A 17180-nucleotide genomic window follows, 5' to 3' on the forward strand; every position below is an offset into this window, starting at 1 on the left:
CTATAGCCACTTTTCATTTTTTGAAACAAGATGAAGAGCAGAGAGGAAATTAACAAATGACTAATCAAGTATAACATGTAGTTTGAGCTTCAGCATAGCATAAAATCTAGCACAGCAATAACTTATGTCTTACTCATGTTAATGTACGTATAATGTGTTTGTATGCATATCTACAGTCATCTCGGATGGGTCATTATATATATAGCCAGGTAGTTGACCAATTATTGCTCTTTTGCAAATGTACATTTTTGCAGGAAACTTAAAAGCCCTCACCACTGGCAACATTCCCATCCTGCTTTGTTGTTTGGCTTTATTAAACAAACTATCCTCATTTTCAAAGAAAATTATAAACACTTCTAAGCTTCTTATTTCCCCGAGGAAGCTCACATCATTTCAGCCACGGCATTCAAGTGATACAGGAACTCCTAGCAGATAAACATCAAAATTTCATTTTGGCATTGTTGTGTTTTGTAATGTTGTGGGATTTTGAGCCACTGATTTTTTTTTTAAGAATATTTATTAAATTTTCCAATTTTTTAAACAGACAAACAAAAACAGAACAAACAAAAACATTAAAAAAGACATAAAATTCATAAACCATACTTTTAAATAACAAATTTCTCAGACCTCCTCATACTTCTCCTTCTTGTATCCCAATTAAAGTTATTTGTTCAGCAAATCCTTCATTTAAAGCATTACAGCTTATAACATTATCTTATTTTTCAAACCCTTTTTCCCTCATCTATGTTCCTTTGTATCATTACAGCTAGAAACCTCTCAATTTCAATCCAACACCATCTAACTTTCTTTAGTTTTACAGTATTTCTGTAAATAGTCCTTGAATTTTTTCCAATCTTCTTCAGCCGACTCTTCACCCTGGTCACGGATTCTGCTCGTCAATTCTGCCAGTCCCATACAGTCAATCAGTTTCATCTGCCATTCTTCCAGAGTGGGTAAATCTTGCGTCTTCCAATACTTTGCGATGAGTATTCTTGCTGCTGTTGTAGCATACATAAAAAAAGTTCTGTCCTTCTTTGGCACCACTTGGCCAACCATGCCCAAGAGAAAGGCCTCTGGTTTCTTCAAGAAGGTATATTTAAATACCTTTTTCAATTCGTTATATATCATTTCCCAGAAAGCCTTAATCCTGGGACACGTCCACCAAAGGTGAAAGAATGTACCTTCATTTTCCTTACATTTCCAACATTTGTTATCGGGCAAATGATAGATTTTTGCAAGCTTGACTGGGGTCATGTACCACCTGTATATCATTTTCATAATATTTTCTCTTAAGGCATTACATGCCGTAAATTTAATCCCGGTGGTCCACAACTGTTCCCAGTCAGCAAACATAATATTGTGTCCAACGTCTTGTGCCCATTTAATCATTACAGATTTAACCGTCTCATCCTGAGTATTCCATTTCAGCAGCAAGTTATACATTTTTGACAAAGTCTTAGTTTTGGATTCTAGCAATTCTGTTTCCAATTTAGATTTTTCCACCTGGAAACCAACTTTCTTGTCCAAATTATAAACCTCCATTATCTGGTAATAATGAAGCCAATCTCACACTTTATCTTTCAGTTTCTCAAAACTCTGCAATTTCAGTCTGTCCCCTTCTTGTTCCAAAATTTCCCAGTATTTTGGCCATTTGGCCTCCATATTAAGTTTTCTCTGAGCCTTGGCCTCCATTGGTGACAACCACCTTGGAGTTTTATTTTCCAATAGATCTTTATATCTAGTCCAAACATTAAAAAATGCTCTCCTGACAATATGATTTTTAAAAGCTTTGTGTGCTTTCACCTTGTCGTACCACAAATATGCATGCCACCCAAAAACATTGTTAAAACCTTCAAGATCCAAAATGTCTGTGTTCTCAAGAAGCAGCCAGTCTTTCAACCAGCAAAATGCTGTTGATTCATAATAAAGTTTCAGGTCTGGCAGGGCAAATCCACCTCTTTCCTTTACATCAGTTAATATCTTAAATTTTATTCTAGGCTTCTTGCCCTGCCAGACAAATTTAGAAATGTCTTTCTGCCACTTCTTGAAACAATCCATTTTGTCCAAAATTTGCAAAGTTTGAAACAAAAACAACATTTTAGGCAATACATTCATCTTTATAGCTGCAATTCGACCCAACAAGGAAAGCTTCAAATTTGACCAAATTTCTAAATCTTTTTTCACTTCAGCCCAACATTTTTCATAGTTGTCTTTAAACAAATTCCCATTTTTAGCTGTCATATTAATCCCCAAATAATTCACTTTCTTAACCACAGTCAGGCCTGTTTCATTTTGGAACTTTTCTCTCTCTATCGGTGTTAAATTTTTCTCAAGAACTTTGGTTTTTAACTTGTTCAATTTGAATCCTGCCACCTGACCAAATTCTTGAATTAGTTCTAAAACTCTTTTAGTACTAGATTCTGGCTCCTGTAATGTCAAAACTAGATCATCTGCAAGATTTTGAGCCACTGATGAGGCGCCGTCTTGGGGATGGCAGAGCCACGAAAATAATAGAATCATGGAGTGGAATGGATCCTCTAGTCCAACTCCCGGCAATTCAGGAATCTTTTGCCCAGTGTGGGGCTAGAACCCACAGCCCTGAGATTAAGAGTCACATGTTCTGCTAACTGAGCTAATATCAGATACCATATGAATGTGCCTTAATGGGGTCAAACTATGGCCCCATCTTATAACACCACTGTTATCCCTGAACCAGTTTAGCAGGGCAAGGGTAAGGAACACTTAAGGAACCCCCTCCATTCCCTACCAGAGACGAATGGCAAACCAAGCTGTTAGACTATGCTGAAATGGCAAACCTGAAAGCTCAGAAACCAAGAAGACAAAAACTTTAAGAAAGAATGGGAAAAAATTATAATTTATTTAGGAGAACACTGTAAGCAGATGAAAACATTAGCAGGATTTTAACCCCACTTGTAATGTAACAAATACTATGGATAATATGGATAGATACAAAACATAGACTGTGAAATAATATGCAGTTGGAAATGTTAACAACAGGACCCAGGGAGGGGATGGGGGGAAGTCTCAAGATTCAGAGAAATCTCATGGGTATGTAATTGGTATTGTAATAAATTTACACTTATAGAATCAAATAAAAATGATTTCAAGAACAAAACAAAACTGGTCAGCTTTTTGTATTTCCCTTTCCTTACTTCACTATGAATAATATGTCTTTGCAACTTCTTTCCTGGCAGACCCAGATAAAGCCATCTTCATAGCACACACAGTTGGAACCAGCATAGCTTGGAGGCATAGACAATGTGAGAAGGCAGAGCCAAGTAGCTGTGTGGACGGTGAACTACCTCAGCCTAGTCAACTTCCCTCGTCTTGGACATGTGAGCAAACGGAGGAAGGGGGGCCTGCCATCAGACAATCTCTGGATAAGTTTTATGGGACTTGCTGCCAGAAGAAGCCGTTTGGAGGGAGTCCAGCCTACGAAGCGGCTTCCCAGTGCCTGTCTGTCAAAATTGCAGAGCTGGCAGGCAAAGAAGGAATGACGTACGCACAGAAGAGTCTCCAAATGGCCCAGCTGGTTTTGAACCGAGATGAGAACAAGGTGTTTCCTCAGCGCTCCAGCAGCACCTGCTTTTCCATTCCCACGGAAACCAGAGTTAGTTTGGAGGAAAGAAAGCAAATGCCTGGGCTCTCAAATGATATCCTTCAATTTATCTTGAAACAGAACGTAACAAAGTGATTTATTTATTTTGCTGGAGATGGTTAGCTTTTTAAGCACATGTGCGATTTGTTTTCATTCGTCATCCAGCAATGAGGACCAAGACATCCTCTAGTGCTATGGGGCTTTCCTTCTTCTCCTCCCCCTTTTGTTCCCTCACCCATGATTGTGGGGGGATTGGGGAGTACCCCCGAGAACGGGGTGGGGGGGGTGGGGAAGAGGGGGTGGATTCTTCCATCTGGCAAGCAAAAATGCTTGCGCTGGTGGAGTAATCTGCTCAGCCCTACGTTGAATTCCTTCCGAGGCATTGGATTTCTTCAAAAAACGTAGAATCATGGGGTAGTGTTGTTATTTTAAAAAGAATAAAGCTGACTTTCAAGAGAGATCAAGCATAGCCTTCCCCGGGTGGGATTGACCTAATCAATGTGTTGCAATGTATGCATATGGTAACCTGCTCCTTTCTCCTCAGGGAGGGGATTGTAAAGCTTGTTCTACTGTCACTGCTTTGGGCATGCATCAATTGGCAGGCTATAAATGGGGGTTTTATGTCCCTTCCCTCCTATTCTTTGCATAACTTGAAAAGAGACAATGTAAACACATTGCTGAAACTGCAGAATATAATTCGCTGGGGAAGTGGACCATAGAAATAGCTAGTGGTTGTTTTTTTAAGTGCAAGATCTTGTTGAATCTTTGAAGCGTGTGCCTTGCTTGCTTTCCAACTGCTGAAAGGGCAACGAGAAAGCTGTGGCTGCTGCTGAGTCCAAAGGTATCTCTTTCTCTTTTTAAGAGCTAAAACCTTAAAATAACCCAAATACTGCAACCGTTGCTGGTGGTTACTCAGCTGTGTGGCTCACACCAGCTGAGCTTCTGGCCTCTGCTTATTCAACTAATAAGATTAATATTCTCGGTTCTATACAGGACCTGTGATCATTGGTGGTGGTTGTTTTTTAAGAGCAAAGTTAGCATCTGTGTACATCAAGAATACAGTGGATGCTTGGGTTGCGAACGTGATCCGTGTGGGTAGCACGTTTCCAATCCGCACCGCTACGTCTGCACATGTGCGGGTCGTGATTCGGTGCTTCTGCGCATGCGCAAGCGCCAAAACCCGGAAGTAACCCGTTCCGGTACTTCTGGGTTCAGTGTGGTGCGCAACCCGAAAACACGCAACCTGAAGCATCTGTAACCTGAGGTATGACTGTATAGAGGTTTCTCTCCTTGTATCAATAAAAGTAAATGATACCGTGGAAATTCTCTTGAAGCTTGCTGTTTGGATCATTGTAGCAGCTGCTGGGGAATGAATTTGCAGTGACTGGGCTTTTACTAGATTGAATCTTCCTCCTGTTTAGCCTTATTGCTCCCCTTTGTTGTTGTCTTACAGAAATATTGATCCACTGTTGCTCAGTTCAGAGAAGCTTCGTTTTGTTTAATTCATTACTATTGCATCCCACTTTTCCTCCAAGGAACTCTTGAGTTATATTCTCATAGCTACTTCTAAGGTAGGTTATGGTGACAACAGATCAAGGTCAGCCAATGAACTTCATTAGTCAAGGAGCATTTTGTATCTGGGGTTTCGACCATCCAAACCAAACCAATTCCCAGCCCTGCCATCAAAGGCCCCAGAGCATCTGACAGAACTTTCTGGATCATGTATTTCAGCACTAGCTAGCTTACCAACAGTGTCAAAGAACAGCCACAATTCCTCTTAATTATTATTCTACAGGAGTTGAGTATCACACCATACTCACCGTATACCTACCACCCTTTTTTCAAATCCTTTCCCCCAAAGTTGTTTAACTCATTGGGGCTCTTTCATTACACAAACTGAGCGTTGGAGCTTATCCCCAGAAGAATCCGGGGGGGGGGGGGAGAGAACATGCTATTTACTGGGAAAGACAAATGAGCTTAAAATCTTTGCATAAAAAGCCTCCTTGCAAATTCTGCAGAACAAACATCTCTGCCTGGGGAACTGCAAGCCTGTGTCTGACTTAGCTAGATTTTCCACCCACTCGTTTTTGAAATTCAGTAAATTATAGATTTGTTTTCTTCCTCTCTCAACCTGTGTTGTATAAGTGAAACACAAATAGGCATTGGGATGGTTGCTGGAACTGCCTTTGGAGCTCACTTTTTCTTCTCTCTGCAGTTCTCATGGAAACATGTCAGCTGCAGGAGTAAATGAGGGAACCGCAAATGAAAGGAATTCCTAGGGCATTTCCGTATGAAATTGTTACCTTCAAGCAAGCTACACTTGCTGTTATCTATAAAAACAATCTGGTGGGGAGGTTGTACTAGAATGAAGGAAGCAGTTCCCTGAGCATTCCAAGCCCAGTTTTTGATCTACCACGTAATAGGTACCGTATATTGAGCTTTTCCTTTTAGTAAGAAGTGAGCATTTCAATGCTTATTAGTAATGATGAGATATCTGTTAAGCCATCTTTGCCCTGTCCGCCTCTTCTGCACTTTCTCTCACTTTGGAGCATAAGTAGGTGGCTGGAGTTGCTGTGCTTAATAACAATAACGGCTCTTTATGGAAGAATGTCTAAGGACTGCACTGTCAAAGCATTAGGAGCCTGTCTTATACCAAAACAGACTGTCTAGTTCAGTGTTGCTTACACCAGAGGTAACCAGTCTGGTGCCCTCCATATATTGTTGCCCTCTCAATACCCTGCTGCCTTCCTCTGCTTCCCTATAGCATCTGTTGCCTGAGGCAGCTGCTTCACTCTGTCTAATGGAGCCAGTCCTGAGTAAGTCCAGAGTTCAGTGAGGCTTACACTGCAGCAGGTGTGTCAAAGGTTTGCAACCTTCTCTCCTGGCTCGTGTACGTAGAGCTCCACATTATCTGCCTTTCCTAATTGCTTTTCTTTTTGGCTTGTGTAAGTGAAAGCTCCACATTGTCCTAATTACCTAATGAACATTTCCGCTTACCTATATGGTTTCTAGAAATGCAGAAGAAACTGACTCATTCAGACATATTGACTAATGCTTCTTGGGTCAAGAGAGACTCAAAATAGGCAATTATTTCTCTCAGCATATGTTCCAATGGCAGAGATTGTCGCCTCTCTTTCCATTTCTAGCTCCACGTTTTCCAATGTTTTGTAGTAGGCAAGTATGTCACAGCATATGGTTGCTAAACCGAGCACACATCAGCCAACTTGCTGGCTCCATAAATGCATTATTTTTGTTCTGTGTGGGTAGTTGTGTAGCATGTTTTTCCCCCTTAATGTGATGAAAATATACCTGATTCTGTTTGCTTATAAGGTAATGGCTATTTTGAATGCTTTCCTTATTTTAAACAATGGCAACCCTTGTCATGAGTGGCTATCTTTAAAACACTTTCCTTAACTCACTTTAGGAAAGGGGATGAGTAATTAAAGTTATTAATCTAAACGTTACAAGTTGTAGCTGAAGTAGGGTTTCCAGGTCAGATCTTCCAAATTCTGAGATCACACACTCCCACTGATATATACCTCAGGAGTGGAGAACTGGGTCTGGTGAAAGGGTCTTGCCAGGTGTTGCTACTTCAACTCCTTTCATAAGCTGGGGTTGATGGGAGTTCAGCGACATCTGGGAAGGCCATAGATCCCCCACCTCTGCTCTAAAAGCTGGTTTTGTTTGTACAGCGGTTCTATCCACAAAGGTTTGAAAAGATCTTTGCCATATTAAAATGCAGTGTTACTTCCCTAGTGTGGTGAAAGTTTCAGTGCTGGTTGGGTTGTTGTGACTGTTCCTTGCTTCTTAAATGCTCTAAGAGCACCTGGCCATAAAAGTGCATCAACAGATCTCTAATTTCATGAGGGAGTTTGTGTTTCAATATATGCATTGTGTGTGTGTGTCTCTGTGTGTGTGTGTGTGTGAGAGAGAGAGATGCAGTTCTCGTCTCTCACATGGCACTGGCAGAAAATGTAGGAGGTCAAAAGTGTAATGCTGTTGTTCAAATATTTTTTATTAATTTTCCATTAATAACATTCCAGTTAATAACATTAATAACATATCAAATCATACCAAATCATAACACAAATAATAAAGCCAATTATACATTCCAAATTAAAAGCCAATTATACATGCCAAATTATATAATTTAAAAAGGACTTCCCATGTTCTGGCTGGAAGGAGAAAGTCTTTTATTCTTGTTCCCGCATTTTCTCCGTTGTTTGTTCCCAATATCATAATTCTGATGTTAACCCTTTATCATCATCACAATCACTGATATGCAACTTTCCATCGTATTTAACAAATCCATATTTATGTTAACATGCAAGAGGATTTTTTCTTCTTTCTCTTATTGTCATCAGTCATTTTTGGCACCATCCCCTCAGAGAGCCCCCTTTCCATTTCATGCTTTTACCTCTAAAATTCCGGGCTGTATTCCAACTATCCGTTAAAGTCCCTTAATAAGCAAATGTTTCCCAAATCCAGATAAGAATCTTCCATAGAAGGTGATGCCGTCAAGTATATTCCACAATTAATTGTTTGGTTCCTCTAAGATCCAAGCTTGCTCTCCCTGGGCCCTAGGGAGGGTTCGCCAGGACCAAAGATCGACCTTCATTTTGATAATCCATATATGATACAAAACCATACAAGCAGATGCAGTTTTGATGTAAAATACACCCCATTTTTAGTGTATCAGCTGTCTTCCGCCCCCTTAAAGAAGCTTCTTTTTCAAGTGTGTCACAGTTCGCCATTTTATGATCTCAAGCTAAAAGCACATAAATCTTGTTCTTGCCAGTTCTAATTAGAACCCTCCACAGAAGACGGCGCCATAAAGCATCTCAAATCTTTACATGGTTCCTCTCGCATTCCATTTGTTTAATTAGATCTTTCTTAGCAAGGCTTGTCAAATTGTGAACTAAAGAAGTAGAGGAAAAGAAAACAGCCACGCACCTCACATAAACCGCAGCAAAACGACTTAAGTCCATCTCAGATCAAAGCTTTGGCACACAGTGACTGAATTATTTAGCAGGTCTTTTTTAAAAATCTCCTTTCCAGAACTGCCTGTTTCTTAGTCCGAATTCTAATAATTTTTGAAAAACAGGGATCCTCCTGCTCCTGGCGACGGCTCTGGAGAGTTTCCAATTCATGCAGTTCTCAGCACCCAGCATCCCTGCCCCCGCATTCTGTAGCAAGTGGCAGTTATTGGATGACCCGCTGGTGGCAGCCAGTCCCTCTCTACCCTGGGGGTTTAAGTAGGGATAATTACTCCCATGTTATCCCTGAAAACCTGCACGATTGGGGCCCCGTGCTCTGGGAAAGCAGCCAAATGCCATGGAAGCCTTCAAGATGTCTAGGAGAGCAAAATATGTATTGAGATTTGGGAGAGATCTTGCATGCTCTTTCAGGCACCAATGCCAGCACTGCTGCAGCACCAAGGGTAGGTGACTAAGTGGTGGTGAGTGTCCCGTGGGTGGTGGTGGGGTGGCAGAGCAGGGTGGCACTTCCTGTTTGGCCTCAAGGAGCAAAATGGGACGTAGCACCCCTGAACTCAGGATTCCAGAACTAACAGCTGTCAGTTCGGAGGGAAGGAAGGCAAGGACCCACAGCCCAGGTGTGGCTTGCTAGCTTGGGGTTGAGTTGTCTGATTTCTCAGCTGGAGGAGACTCAGGACCTTGACAGATTAGAGAACTGGGCCAAAACAAACAAGATGAACTTTAACAGGGAGAAATGTAAAGTATTGCACTTGGGCAAAAAAAATGAGAGGCACAAATACAAGATGGGTGACACCTGGCTTGAGAGCAGTACATGTGAAAAGGATCTAGGAGTCTTGGTTGACCACAAACTTGACATGAGCCAACAGTGTGACGCGGCAGCTAAAAAAGCCAATGCAATTCTGGGCTGCATCAATAGGAGTATAGCATTTAGATCAAGGGAAGTAATAGTGCTGCTGTATTCTGCTCTGGTCAGACCTCACCTGGAGTACTGTGTCCAGTTCTGGGCACCACACTTCAAGAAGGACACTGACAAACTGGAACGTGTCCAGAGGAGGGCAACCAAAATGGTCAAAGGCCTGGAAACGATGCCTTATGAGGAACGGCTAAGGGAGCTGGGCATGTTTAGCCTGGAGAAGAGGAGGTTAAGGGGTGATATGATAGCCATGTTCAAATATATAAAAGAATGTCATATAGAGGAGGGAGAAAGGTTGTTTTCTGCTGCTCCAGAGAAGCGGACACGGAGCAATGGATCCAAACTACAAGAAAGAAGATTCCACCTAAACATTAGGAAGAACTTCCTGACAGTAAGAGCTGTTCGACAGTGGAATTTGCTGCCAAGGAGTGTGGTGGAGTCTCCTTCTTTGGAGGTCTTTAAGCAGAGGCTTGACAACCATATGTCAGGAGTGCTCTGATGGTGTTTCCTGCTTGGCAGGGGGTTGTACTCGATGGCCCTTATGGTCTATTCCAACTCTATGATTCTGTGATTCTAGGACAGGTGAGGCTCACATGCCTCGTCAACTCCAGAAGCTATAACAGGAAAGCCGTCCTGGCCAGGCTTTTTTTTGACACAAAAGTACAAAGAACATGCATTACCTCATATTACACAATATCGTTGTCCCATCTTTTGTTTTTACAGAGTCATAATTTAAAGTGTAAGTAAAGGTAAAGGGACCTCTGACCATTAGGTCCAGTCGTGACCGACTCTGGGGTTGCAGCGCTCATCTCGCTTTATTGGCTGAGGGAGCCAGCGTACAGCTTCCGGGTCATGCGGCCAGCATGACTAAGCCGCTTCTGGCGAACCAGAGCAGCGCACGGAAATGCTGTTTGCCTTCCCGCCAGAGTGGTACCTATTTATCTACTTGCACTTTGACGTGCTTTCGAACTGCTAGGTTGGCAGGAGCAGGGACCGAGCAACGGGAGCTCACCCCATCATGGGGATTCGAACCGCCGACCTTCCGATCAGCAAGTCCTAGGCTCTGTGGTTTAACCCACAGCACCACCCTCAAAGTAGGATTCCTAATTCTTTCTGCATTGCGCTTCTTATGCTATCCCTCAAGATTTAGAAACATAGGGAACCAAATTCAGCACAGAGATAGAGAGTATCAAGGAATCCATTTCTTGACTATTTCCCCTCTTCTTCCCTAGATTCTGCAGTCTGCACAGGCTGGGTGAGCTGCTGGTCTCCTGCTGCCATGCCATTAAGATCCATCCCCTGGTGTGTGAGGCTGTCCCATACAGGGATAGAACCTGCAACCTTGGTATTACCAGCAGCACACTCTAACCAACTTATACTTAGACCATTGGCCCATCTATCTCAATAATGGCTATACTTACTGGCAGCACCTCTCAGATGGTTGTCTCTCCCAGCCGTACCTCAAATTGCTGGGGGTAGAACCTGGGACCTTCCACTGGGTTGTGACCCTTGGTAATTCACATCACTTGCTATCTGATGATCTTGGGCACGGGTAGGCAAACTAAGACCCGGGGGCTGGATCCAGCCCAATTGCCTTAGAAATCTGGCCCGCAGACAGTCCGGGAATCAGTGTGTTCTTACATGAGTAGAATGTATCCTTTTATTTTAAATGCATCTCTGGGTTATTTGTGGGGCCAGCCTGGTGTTTTTACATGAGTAGAATGTGTGCTTTTATTTAAAATGCATCTCTAGCTGTGCTAGAAGATTCACAGAGGCAAATCTCTGCTCTATAAATTAAACCTGTCTTTATGTGCAACAAGATATAGTGACTATGTGAGGTTATGTGTGGGGCATAGGAATTTGTTCATTCCCCCCCCCCAAAAAAAATAGTCCGCCCCCCTCACAAGGTCTGAGCGACAGTGGACCAGCCCTCTGCTGAAAAAGTTTGCTGACCCCTGATCTTGGGGATGGAAATTCTAGGGACTGAACCTTGGCTCATTCATGCTTTCCATAGGCTGGCCACTGTGAGAACAGGATACTGGACTAGATTGGACATTGGCTTGATCCATCAGGGGTCTTGGTGTGTTTTTATGTCACCATGAGCCACCATGCCTCACCTCCTGTATAGCTGAGATCCTGGTGCCACCTCTTTGTGTCTTTTCACATGAGCAGTGGGAGCAATTGGCACAATTGCAGGATGTCAAGGGGATCTTTCCACCATGAATGAACAGTAAGAAAGAACTAGGTGTCCCTCTTTTGAACCAAGTGCTTTTGCTTTAGGCTTTCCTTTGATGATATACAGTGTAATCCATAAGAATGAATCTGGGAAATCCTTCCACTCCCATTTGAGAGCCAATAAAGAAAAATGCTGGTAAAATAGTGAGCTTTAAATGCACGACTGTGTGCTAATAGACCTTGGGATTTTTAAAATGCTTACAGCTCCCATAGTCACTATATCTTGTTGCACATAAAGATAGGCTTAATTTATAGAGCTGAGATTTGCCTCTGTGAATCTTCTAGCTGTGAATCTTTTAGCTGTGAATCTTCTAGCTAGAAAACTCAAAAGTGATTTTTTTTATTATTAAGCAGTGGCCTTACTTAGAATTAAAGCACTATAAATATTTAAATGTGTGAATTATTAAGGCAGCCAGACTAGCCCAGTTTGCTGAGAATATTAAATGGGAAATGGGCAGATAAATCACTACCTGTAGTCCACAGCCAAATATAGCAAATGAAAGGAAAGAATGGTATGTTTTAAAATATTCTCTCTAAAGATACCCCGACTGAATTCTTGCAATGGCATGCAAGACAATAAAGCTCTTAGTATAAATGCAGTGGTTAAAGTTGCAATCCTATAGACACTATAAAGATTGAGCATTGAATAGAATTTACTTCTGAAGAGAAATTGGATTGCCTCTACATGTGCATAAATGTTCGTGCTTGCATGTGCACTTAAAAAGGGGGGGCTCTTTCTTCCTTCTCGCTCCACTTGCCAATCCTCCATTCCCCCCAGACTCGGTGGTTTAGATCACAGCACCACCTGTGTCCCTACAACAGCTGGTAGCAGTCATGGAATACACTGTGTGAAGGTACTTTGGAATATTTCAGGGCTCCACCTCCATAATCTCTTTCTTATGACGAAGGTGAGGAGTGGAAGTAGTAGAAGTTTGAGTGCAACAAGAAGGGAGGGACACTGAAGTATTCCCTGCATTTCTCCCAGTTCTCCCTCTTGCTTCTTCACAACACGACAGATGCCCCCTTTAGCCCCATCCACATCTACCCTTCCTGCTCTAAAGTGTTGTCAAGCTTAGACCCTGAGAGATACCCCGTGTCTCTAATACCCTGTTTTCCCGAAAGTAAGACATCCCCCGAAAATAAGACCTACTTCCTGTTTTGCCTCTCGCTGTAATATAAGGCATCCCCCCAAAAATAAGGCCTCCCTGATTATAAGGCCTCCTCCGACATAAGGCCTCCCCCGGAATATAAGGTCCCATAAGCTACCATAAGGTGTCTGACTCCTCTGGACTGTAGTGGCAGGCGCCGCCGCACAGCTCACTGATTGGCCGCAGTGCAGCCGGAGCTGTTCAGGCAGTGCGAGGTCTCTTTAAATCAGAGAGCCCGCGCCACCACCAGGACAAGCTGCCGCCTGCTGCTCGCTCTGCCCTGACGGAGTCTGGCTGACTCATAATTAGACAATAAATGTGTACCATATTCTTCTTCATGGAAAAATAAGGCATCCCCTGAAAATAAGACCTAGCGCATCTTTGGGAGCAAAAATTAATATAAGACACTGTCTTATTTTCAGGGAAACAGGGTAGCTGGCCCTTCCCCAGTTCCTCTCCACCTTTCCACCCTACCACTAGAGGCCTAAAAGTTCCTCCCTCTCTCACACCCACCTTTCTCAAAGGTTGCACAAAAAGCACTTTGAAAATTGAGATTGCTGACTGAGGATCTTCCTCCCCCCTTCCCATGCACTATGATGGTTTGCTGTTGTTTCCTCTCTCCCCTTTCTTTCTGTATGTGTTTTTCTGTGTAAGTAATGTTTAAAAAGGGACGCGGGTGGCGCTGTGGGTAAAAGCCTTGGCGCCTAGGGCTTGCCGATTGAAAGGTCGGCGGTTCGAATCCCCGCGGCGGGGTGCACTCCCGTTGCTCGGTCCCAGCGCCTGCCAACCTAGCAGTTTGAAAGCACCCCCGGGTGCAAGTAGATAAATAGGGACCGCTTACCGGCGGGAAGGTAAACGGCGTTTCCGTGTGCGGCTCTGGCTCGCCAGATGCAGCTTTGTCACGCTGGCCACGTGACCCGGAAGTGTCTCCGGACAGCGCTGGCCCCTGGCCTCTTGAGTGAGATGGGCGCACAACCCTAGAGTCTGTCAAGACTGGCCCATATGGGCAGGGGTACCTTAATGTTTAAAAACTCAGTACCAACCCCCCCCAACCCTATATGTAAAACAAGCAAATCCCAATGTACCTGTAATCATCCGGGTTTTTCTGGCCTGTGGCTGACTGTTGAATCCCATGGGGAACATACTTACATTTAGTCAGACTTTTGGTTCATCTCGCTCCGTATTATCTAAACTGACGGCCTCCCCAGGTTTTCAGACTGGACTATTTCCCTGCCCTACTTGGAGAAGCTGGGGATTGAACCTGGGACATTCTGCATGCAAAGCATATCTTCTGCCACTGAGCCACGGCACATGCCTGAATTTTAGAATGCAAGGGGTTTTCGTGACTGCTTTCTACAGCAGCTGTATCCACCGAGAGGAGCAGCATAGAGAAGCAGCAGCCACAGAAGCCAGGAGAAGAGAAGAGGAGAGGCTCACAAAATGATGCACGCATACATTTTCAGTAAAGCTTTCATCCTTCAGAAAAAGACCCCCCTGGTTCCCTGTCGGGCTCCATAGCTCTTTAACAATCCCTTCACATCAAAGGTTTCCACAATTGTTAAGAGATGTGCCTCTTTCCCCAGAATATTTCCGAGCCCTTGTTAAATTCAAGCTGTTATCTGTTGCTGTTTGAATGCACTCTTCTGCTCACTTTCCATGGCAGGTTATGATCAGTTTTCATCTTCTTTTGAAGACAGATAACCTGATCTGTCACTTTCAGAGTTGCAAATGGGGAAAATTTGCATTGATTGATCCCAGAAATGACAACCCCAGATGGGAAGAGGACTCTCTTGATCAGATCAAGCTGCCATCAGGCTACAATAAAAAATATTTTAAAAATGTTTTAAAGCAGGCAGAACCGCTTGCAATGTTGTATTTGATGAGAGAAATTTACTGTCTCAGACCTCACTGAGTGGGGTCACATAAGCATAATTACAAGAGAAATGCTACAATTATTGCCTGAAGCAAACCAAGCTCAGTTGAAGACCCATGAGGAAACTGCAGCGATGCTCACGTTGGGCATACAATAAGGTGATATTGCCCTTAGTTCAGTGACTCTGTGCCATTCCAACCAGGCTTGGGGACCTGGGCAGCAATGGGTCTAGGGCCCAAACCCCCAGATCCTGGGCATGCCTGGACATGGACAACCGTAGAGTTATGTATATAGTGCAAGAGGGTTGGTTGTAGTGAAAACAGCTGTCCAGAGACACCTGCTGTTCAGCAATCCCTGAAACCTAGTGGGCATGTCCCCATGATGGAGAAGCCCGCTACACACTTCTAGGACAGCCTGAGAGGGCTGTGAACAAGCCTGCCATCATGGATGCTTCCTGGTGAGGTTATAACCCCTGCATGTGCCTGGCAACAGGAAGAGGATGTCATCATTTGCCATCAGGCCCTAGAGGAGGAGGAGGAGGGGGAGTTTGGATTTGATATCCCGCTTTATCACTACCCAAAGGATTCTCAAAGCGACTAATGTTCTCCTTTCCATTCCTCCCCCACAACAAACACTCTGTGAGGTGAGTGAGACGGAGAGACTTCAGAGAAGTGTGACTAGCCCAAGGTCACCCAGCAGCTGCATGTGGAGGAGAGGAGACGCGAACCCGGTTCACCAGATTACGAGTCTACTGCTCTTAACCACTATACCATACTGGCTCTGTACACAGAGACTGTAGGATCTCCTGTCAGGCTGACGGTCCACAGTCCACACCTCATGACCATAGTTTAGTGGTAGAATCCCTACTTCGCAGGCAGAAGGTTCTAGGTTCAATCTCCTCCACCTCCAGATTGGCTTGGGGAAAGCTTCTGTCCGAAACTTTGGAAAGCCACTGCCAGTCAGTGTAGATTATATTGAGCTAAGGGGACCAGTGTGGTCTGACTGAGTATAAGGCAGCTTCCTATGCAAAACTTCTCTTGAACCTGCTGGGGAGCTCCAGAGGATGAATATAGATGCTGGGGAGAAGGTTTGAGCCACTATGGCTTGGAGGTGCCATGAGAGCATCACTGCTCAGCGCTCAGAAATTGACTTGCCTATGGGAGCATAAGCCCAGGGCTTGTTGTGGGGCGCTATCCGTGACCTATGCACCCACCCCCTGACTCCATGCTTAGGGAGTTGGACTATTCAGGGGAGGAGAGGGTAGACATAATTTGGCATTGCTGACTCCATGCCACAGTGGTATGGCCAGGTGACTGGTGCCTCTTCACCCTTGCCTGAGATTCCATGACACCTGGAGCTGCATGGTCCATCTCTTCCCATCCTATCCCTGTCGTCCTCCTCACCAGACCTGATCAGCAGATCCCCAGAGTCTGTGCCACACAGACCCCCTTCCCCAGCAGCAACACCATGGCTGGGTGGAGGCAGCTTGGAGGGAGAGGAGTCAAATGTGAAGAGGAGCTGTGGCAGCCCATGCCACCAACTCCAGCACCACTGCAGCAAACAGCCACCTGGGCGCTCATGCTTCAGCCTCCCCACCCCCATGGGTGTGAGAGGGGTACTGCCAAGCCTGTCCACTCCACCTTAGACCCCTTAGCTGATGTAGTTCTGTGTGTTGCCCTCCATGCATCTGGACTGTGGTTCTTGCAAGATGGAAGTGCCCAGGAGTGTTTGGGCTACAGAGCCAACAGACTGGAGTGCTTCTCCTGTGTGTGAGAGACATTGCCCACTGCTGTTGGGGGGAAAAAATAGGAGTGTTAGGGCATAGAAATAATTAGCATCGTTTATAATGGAGAGATTTGTGCAACTACATCGTTTGTGCTGATCAGAGGAGAACAATAGCCATGTTTCACTGAGATGGGCTAAAATGTAGTGGTTCAGAAGCAGCTACTGGGTGCTTCCATGATTGGTTACAAGAACAGAGTGCTTGACTAAATGGGCCTTTGGCCTGGTCCAGTAGGGCTCTACTCAGGCAGAGAAAAGATTTAGCCTGTGAGCAACTGGGTCACAAGCTCTGGTCACCACCAGACAAGTATTCATAGCCAGGCCTCAACTATTCTCAGCTTTTCTCTCTGCTCTATCCCAACTCTGCAACTGACCAAGCTCCCACCCAGCTGTTTCCCTCACTGACAGGGTTGAGGGGCTTGCCTGGGGGTTGGGGGGGTGTATTTGCTTTTTTGTCTTGTTTTGGAGTATGTGCAGGTATTTTGCCTGTTTGGGGGCAAGGGTCTGGAAAAGGCCAAATTTTCTTTTCTGAAATAGATATTCTGTAACACGCATGGGAGTTGCATAGATTTCCACGTGTACCCTTGGGCCAGAAACATTTTGGGACCCCTGA

General features: G+C 44.2%; 1 protein-coding gene and 1 long non-coding RNA gene across 5 annotated transcripts in view; both read left to right on the forward strand.

Moving 5' to 3' along the window:
• CHGB (chromogranin B) overlaps positions 1-17180 on the forward strand; it is an 80346-nt gene that overhangs the window by 42041 nt on the left and 21125 nt on the right. For 3 of the 4 annotated variants that reach the window (XM_053380709.1, XM_053380708.1, XM_053380712.1), the window contains one exon: positions 3216-3314. The exons of the other annotated variant lie outside the window; for it this stretch is intronic. In XM_053380709.1, coding sequence (XP_053236684.1) covers positions 3216-3314 — 99 coding nt within the window. The remainder of the gene's footprint in view (positions 1-3215; positions 3315-17180) is intronic. 4 annotated transcript variants of the gene reach the window in all.
• On the forward strand, positions 6064-16601 carry LOC128410047 (uncharacterized). Its single transcript, XR_008329373.1, has 3 exons — positions 6064-6472; positions 10762-10874; positions 14121-16601. It is a non-coding gene; the product is annotated as an uncharacterized LOC128410047 (long non-coding RNA).

Source organism: Podarcis raffonei, chromosome 3 (assembly GCF_027172205.1).
Source record: "Podarcis raffonei isolate rPodRaf1 chromosome 3, rPodRaf1.pri, whole genome shotgun sequence".
Classification (NCBI taxonomy): Eukaryota; Metazoa; Chordata; class Lepidosauria; order Squamata; family Lacertidae; genus Podarcis; species Podarcis raffonei.